The sequence below is a fragment of the Macaca thibetana genome, chromosome 1 (assembly GCF_024542745.1).
Source record: "Macaca thibetana thibetana isolate TM-01 chromosome 1, ASM2454274v1, whole genome shotgun sequence".
NCBI classification, from domain to species: domain Eukaryota; kingdom Metazoa; phylum Chordata; class Mammalia; order Primates; family Cercopithecidae; genus Macaca; species Macaca thibetana.
The window spans coordinates 88,255,382-88,262,860 of record NC_065578.1 but is presented as its reverse complement, the minus strand read 5'-3'; the positions used below and the strand labels follow the sequence as shown (position 1 = coordinate 88,262,860).

The 7,479-nt window shown below is 42.2% G+C and overlaps 1 protein-coding gene and 1 long non-coding RNA gene across 2 annotated transcripts in view; both read right to left on the bottom strand.

Moving 5' to 3' along the window:
- The window catches only part of LOC126964001 (uncharacterized), a 190,248-nt gene that overhangs the window by 85,371 nt on the left and 97,398 nt on the right, over positions 1 to 7,479 (bottom strand). The gene's annotated exons all lie outside the window — the stretch shown is intronic.
- LOC126963923 (zinc finger CCHC-type and RNA-binding motif-containing protein 1-like) lies at positions 38 to 1,194 on the bottom strand. The gene has a single exon (XM_050806702.1). The coding sequence runs from the start codon at positions 979 to 981 to the stop codon at positions 328 to 330; it is 654 nt and encodes a 217-aa protein (XP_050662659.1). The 5' UTR covers positions 982 to 1,194; the 3' UTR covers positions 38 to 327.

The following is a 7,479-nucleotide window of genomic DNA, read 5'->3' as shown; positions in this document are numbered from 1 at the left end:
ACTATATTTGATAATAATTAGATCTTTTTTTTTTTTCTCTCTTGAAAAGTTTATTAACATAAGTAACAATAAATCATTCAACTTTTCGGTCTTCAGGAAGTTTCAGTTTTAAGGATTAATTTCGGAAGTCCTCATGTAAACAAATCAGGCATGAATAAAGCCCTTATAATGAACTTTTCAAATAAATTTTTAAAATATCTTTTTTCTTGGGATAACAATAATAGTATTAAACATGATAGTACTAACTTTTCTTATTTTTATTAAAATTAGCTCTTCAAGATTGTTATTAACAAATCTTGATTTTTATTACTGTGCTAGGGCAAGATTTTAATCACTAAGTTCTTCCTCATCACTGAAATATGTGCTTTTCTTTATCCTTGGGCGTCTTGAATCATCTGATGTTGAGGGGCCTCCTGAACTGGGTTTCCATTTTTTTTGTTCTTCTTCAATTTTGGCTTGCTGGAATGCTATGGCCTGACTGAGGCTGTCAAGAGCAGGATCCTCCCCTTCATCTTCACTTTCTTCTACTTCCTCAATTTCTTCTTCTGGTTCAGGAGCTTTCTTTTTTTTCTTTTTTTCTTTCTTCTTTGGAGGCTCACGTTCTCCAAGCATATTTTTCGGACAGGCGTAACTTAAGTGTCCACTTTCCCCACATTCATAACACTTAGATTTATCAAAGTAGTTTCGCCTTCGGATGAACTCAGCTGCTCTTCCATTGTCAATAGCAATGCTTGCTTTTATCACTCTGCCAAATAACTGTTTGTTGTTTATTGCCCTGGTACAGTTTTGTGCAGAGTCTTTATCCAAAAATAAAATAAATGTAACCCCTTTACTCTTCCTGGTATCTTTATCTTTCATTATGGCAACCTTTACAACTTTGCCGTACTTGGAAAATATCCGGTACAAGTCATTGTTTGTCAGGGAAAAGGGCAAGTTGGATACATACACTGTGCTCTTACTTGGAGCCAATCCACCACTCATTTCTTCACGTGGGTTGGGCCTGGGAGACCAGAAGAGTGCGAGCCCTCAGCTCAGCTGGGGCTCAACCCCGACTCTTCGTAGCCCCTCGCAGCGGCCTTGGCATCACGAGTCCTGGGAGGGGTCAGGCGCAGGGACCAGATGGTAGCAGCCACGGTGCCTCTTCCCGGTTGTTTCAGATCCGGGCCCCGAAGGCAATAATCTTGCATCATAACACTAAAAGTTTACAAGAACATGCAGTTCAATTATCAAAACTATGTTTTTTCCTTAAAAAGATTGTAAATTGTGCAACAAAGATTGCATTTACCTCCGTACCAACAGAGGAGGGGTCATGAGTTGCTGCCATTCAGAAGTTTATTCTTCCAGATGACCAGTGGATACTGAGGAAAGTCTTAGGTAAAAATCTTGGGACATATTTGGGCACTGGTTTGGCTAAGTGTACAATGGGTCCCAATATCAGAAACAACCATCCGAGCTTACTAGGGAAGACAGTGTACAGTTTTCCATTATATCAAGGCTACAAGGTCTATGAGCAATAATGTGATTTCTGGACATTGCCCAGGGATAATTCTCACTGACAGATCTCAAGCTAAAGCAAACCACCTTATACAAAAATCTAGAATCTTATATTTTCCATAGGAAGGTAAAAGAAATCATTAGCATTGAGTAGGAATTGAATCATAAACAAATGGGCTAATGAAGAAATATTTTCTTTCTTCTTCAGTTCATCTAGATTATAACCTTAATGTGACACTTTAGACCTTTAGACAGTTGACACTGAATTAAATAATCACATCATAATAATTATTCACTGTGTAATTTTAGTGATGTATAACTTGCAATGATGCACTTTGATGATAGAGAATATGTCAGAAAATTGAACTAACTTAATTATTTGATTGTTTTAATCCTAAAGCATAGGCTAGTCTTTTCCTAATTCTTAAAGGTCATACTTGAAATCCTGCCAATTTCCCCCAAAGGGAATATGGAATTTTTTTGACTTTTTTTTGAACAATAAAATAATTATCTTGTTATTACTTAGTATATGTAGACTTCATCCCCATTATCAAAAGTCCTAGGTAAGTGGTTGACATTTCTTACAGCAATTACAGATTATTTTTGAACTAGAAATAAACTAACCTAGAAATAAAATAAGTTTCACTAGTTTTTTTATTTCCTTTTTTTTTTTTTTTTTTTTTTTAGTTTTTCACCAAAAAATAAGGTTTGAGTCTTTATAGCAGTGGTTGGCTAACTTTTCTGTAAAATACCAGATGGTGATTATTTATGGTTTTGCAGGTCAACTGTCTCAACTACTAAACTCTGCATATAGTACAAATGCAGCCATAGACAATACATATGTAAATGGGTGGGGCTATGTACCAATAACCCTTAATTTTCAAAAACAAGTGGCACACACAAGCTATAGTTTGCAGACTTTTGCTTTATAGAAACATTGGTCAAAGTTTCATTATATACCTGCCTTATTTTACATACATTTATAAGAATCATAAGGATTAGATTGTATATGTTAGAATCTTAAATAATTATGTAGTGTTTCAAAATATTACATGATGAATCCCGAGAGGACCCACAGACCCTCTGAAGGAAGCCGACTGCTCCTGCAGGACCCAGGAAACACTCCAAATATTCTGACTGCCCCAACTGCAGAAGTGGGAAAAGGAGACTCTCCTCTCTGGAACACACACCCCCACTGGAGAAGCTGAAGGTCTGTGTGCAGGAGAAGTTTCTGACTTTAGCTGAAGCTGAGTCAAGTTAGAGAGCCAAGCAAAATACAGGGGTAGAGGAAGCAGCTGGAAGGCCCTGGGAGCTTGCTGGGTCCCCAGCAGCCCATTCCTGCCTGACACTACGGGGATCTATCAGGAGGTCAGCCAGAGGAGCCTCTCGCCAGAACTCAGGGAAGTCACAAATCCAGCATGCAAACTTCACAGGAGGGTGAAGAACAAAAGTCCTTTTCTTTCTCAGCTGGGAGGTGGAAAGCCTCAGGCAAATTTTCAAGCTCCCTTGCCCTCTGCCTGGAAACAGACTCAGGGCTGTTGGTGGGTGTGGGGGAAGTGGGAGTGAGACCAGCCTTCCAGTTTGCATCAGAGCTGGGTGAGGCCTGTAACTGCCAGCTTCCTCCACTCCCCTGACAACCTGCATGACTCAGCAGAGGCAGCCATAATCCTCCTAGGTACACAACTCCAGTGACCTGGGAATCTCTCTCCCACCCTCCACAGCAGCCACAGCAAGACCCACCCATGGATAGTCTGAGCTCAGACACTCCTAGCCCCGCCCCAACCTGATGGTCCTTCTCTATCCACCCTGGTAGCAGAAGACAAAGGGCATTTAATCTTGGGAGTTCTAGGACGCTGCCCACCATCACTCCCTCTCCCACTGATGCTTTCTGGAAAGTGCCACCTCCTCGCAGGAGACCAACAAGCACAAAAATAGAGCATTAAATCACCAAAGCCAAGGATCCTCATGGAGTCCATTTCACCCTCCACCACCTCCACCGGAACAAGGGCTGGTATTGTAGCAGGATGAGCTGCAAACAAAACTCCTCAGACACTGAGTTAAAGAAGGAAGGGCTTTATTTGGCTGGGGGCATTGGCAAGATTCCTGTCTCAAGTGTTGAGCTCCCGGAGTGAGCAATTCCTGTCCCTTTTAAGGGCTCACAACTCTAAGGGGGTGTGTGTGAGAGGGTCATGATCGATTGAGCAAGCAGTGGGTACATGACTGGGGGCTGCATGCACCAGTAATTAGATCGGAACAAAACAAGATAGGGATTTTCACAGTGCATTTCTATACAATGTCCGTAATCTATTGATAACATAACTCATTAGGTCAGGGGTTGATCTTTAACTACCAGGCCTAGGGTGTGGCACCGGGCCATCTGCCTGTGGATTTCATTTCTGCCTTTTAGTTTTTACCTCTTTTTTCTTTGGAGGCAGAAATTGGGCATAAGACAATATGAGGGGTGGTCTCCTCCCATATTTCCCCCTTTTGAGACTCTCACTCATTTTATTAGTGGGAGTTGTCACTTTCATTTTCACTACCCATGTCTTCTTGCAAGACAGATCGATAGTGATTCATATAGTATACTTGTGCTGAAGCATTTTGGTGAACTAAGGTAGTGATGAAGCTTTTTATCATTTGAAGAAGTGCAGGTATCAAACAAGGGAGCAGTAGGTAGGTTCCTATTATTATTATAACTCCTATTAAAAGAGTTTTAAATCCTCCTAGTGCTGGGAACCATTTTCCAAACATGTCCCCAGGATCAAATCCATGCCACACTTGCATGGGCACATGTGCCAGTTTTGTCATATCTCTAACTATGTCTTCAACTACTTGCCCTTGATCATCTATTTGTAGACAGCAATTAGTAAGGTTAAATTTCCCACAGACCCTTCCTTCAGCTGCTAGCAAGTAGCTGAGAGCCAGTCTATTTTGATAGGTATTATTTCTCATCTGAGTTTCTTGCAAGGCCAGAACAGTGAAGGCTTTGCCAGTTTTATTAATGATTACTTGTAAGACAACTTTTAACCATATGATTTGGTTGATCATATAAATGGGGGTCCGGTATCCCCATGAGCTGTCTTGTGCCCAAGTAGCAGGGCCATAATACTGTATGATTCTCTCAGGGAGCTATTCACCATCTTTCCACTTTCCTATAGCTATGCTTCTCTTTTCACGGGACGCATAGACAGGGAAGCCCAGGAGTTCACCTGTTTTTATGGGCAGTAGGAAGAAAGATGGTTTAATAGTGCCAATAACACAACTACCTGCCCACTAGTCAAGTAATCTGGCATAAGCTCTATGCCTACATATCCAGTATAATCCAGTGGGTGCTGTCCAGTCCCGGTGGGACTCTAGGTGGGTCCACACAGTTTGCAACTTTGGAAATTTGCTAAATGGATTCCTCTCTGTTTGATTTGAACTCCACCAAGTGACTGTTTTTGTGGTACCATTATACAGTTTCTGTCTCAGACAACAAAGTCGTCCTACGGGATGAGTGAATTCTTTTTCTTCTCTAGCTATGCAATATTGTCCAATAATTGAGGCTTTTAGGACCCAGAAATTATCAGGTTGATTCTTTTCAGCTGGAATTCATCAGGAACTGGGTCTGTAGGTACTAATTCTCGAGCTTCCCATGGCCATTGATCTCCCATTACAGTTCCTCCACATATATAACATTGAGAGACTGGGCTACATGCTTGGCTAATTGCAAAAACACATTTCTTGTTTTTCCTGGAATTTCTAGTACTGGTACATTTAGTTCATCATAGAAAGTTTGAAACACTGGTTCCGGAGAGCATTTGTAAACTTATCCTCAAACCAAGATATAGTCCGGCCCCATCGATTCCTAAGGTCACACGCTCCCCTTTTTTCCAGCGAGGATCAAGGGGATTGTTTATTACTAGCTCTAAGGGGTTACATTGTCCCTTAGTACAGGAAGGGCCATTTTTTCCTTTCTGAAGGTGAACTGGATCCTTTTCATTTTTTATCCAAGTGGCCCAAATGACACAAGACTAGTATCCACATTCATTTCCACACAGTCCTAATTCATGACAAATGTAACTATTTTCGGTCATATAGCCTTTCTCCCAACTAAAAGAGCCACATCCCTTTCCTAACTTATTGCTATTAATAATGGCACAGGCATCAAATTTCAAGATTATCGTTTGGGCACCCCTTTTTCTTCTGTTCTGGCTAATACTTTACTTGCATCATTTATGAGTCCCCACCAGTCTTCAGTCCTTAATCTTACTTCAAAAACTGTGGACATGGGAGGCTCAGAGGGGTCATAACATACATACCTTGTACTGAGTGTCATTATATAAACATATTCCTTTTAAAGTTCCTAGGCATTCATAGTAACTATAGAACAGAAAGATTGTTTTAACTAGTTGTCCTACCTTGGTAACCTCATGTATACACTGAGAGCAGTCTTCCACGCGGGGAAAATCAGTGGAAGTTTTCACTATACGAGTCCAAATTATAAGGAAAATGAGTCCTACGATGATTCTTCTCATGTTTCGGCCATGCGTAGACCAGTCAGCTTCTGGGTGTGACTGGAGCAGGGCTTGTCGTCCTCCTCAGAGTCACTTTGCAGGGGTTGTCCGGGCTCAGTTTTGCCTCCCAGGTTTCATCGGCTGCAGGTCTCACATGGCTGTGGTGGATCCAGGTTGGGATTCCTTCTACCTTTACAGCCGTGGGGGTGGTCAGGATGATGGTCTAAGGTCGTTTCCACCGTGGCTGCAAAGGGGCTACATTCCAGTCCTTGATCCACACACGATCACCTGGAGAGAAAGGGTGAACTGGGGAGAATAAGCTGATGGGACATCTCTCATTTACCCAAGTTGAGATTGTTTGTGCAATTTTTCCTAAAGCCTGTAGCTGTCGCTGTAATTCAATTTCACCTAACTCTCAGGGAGTGCCTGGAAGCCCCTGTAGTATAGAAGGAGGCCTATGATACAGTATTTCATAAGGGGAGTATCCTGTTTTCTTAGAAGGAGTGCATCTAATTTTAAACAATACTATAAGAAGGGCCTTTATCCACTTTACTCCTGTTTCCTGACATATTTTCCCTAAACTATTTTTGACAGTCCGATTCATTTGCTCCACCTTTCCTGAACTTTGAGGTCGGTAGGTGGCATGTAGCTTCCAAGTGATTCCTAATGCTTTTGCTGTCTTCTGTACTAACTCAGTCACAAATGCCGGCCTGTTATCTGAGCTGATTCGTAAGGGCAGTCCAAACCTAGGAATAAGATCTCAGAGAAGCACACGGTTTACCTCATAGGCCTTTTCAGTTCGTGTTGGATAAGCCGCCACCCACCCAGAGTAAGTACACACAAGAAAAGGCAAATACTTGTTACCTCAACATTTTGGCATTTCTGTGAAATCCACCTGAAGATCCTCGAAAGGAGCTGCTCCATAAGCTTGTATGCTGGGTGGAACACTGGGTCCTTGCCTCGCATTGTACTGTCGGCAAGTAACACACTGTTGTGCTACTGCTTTGGCAAGGGCTGGCAAGTGCGAGATGTAGAAGTACCGACCTAACAATTTTTCAAGTGACTCTTGACCTAGGTGAGTGGTTTCGTGCATGGCCAATACTACTGTGGCTCCCAGCAACTATGGCACAGCTATCCTCCCATGGCAGTCTGATCCATCCTCCTTTTATTACTTGCCCCCCTTCTGCTTGGAAGAAGTCTTTTTCTTCCTTAGAATAGGTAGGTACCAGGTCAGGTGTTTGAGGGAGTAAGGGGGCTACTACTGATGCCTGGTAAGGGGTAGATGCTGCTTTTCGAGTTTCTGAATCAGCTCGAGAGTCTCCTAAGTCCACTGAGATGGAGGCTTGCTGGTGTCCCCTGCAGTGCATGACTGCCACCGCCTGAGGTTTCCACACTGCCTCTAATAATCGTAGAATTTCTTGTTGATGTTTTATGTCCTTTCCCCCAGAGTTTAACAGACCCTTTTCCTTATATAATGCTCCATGCACTT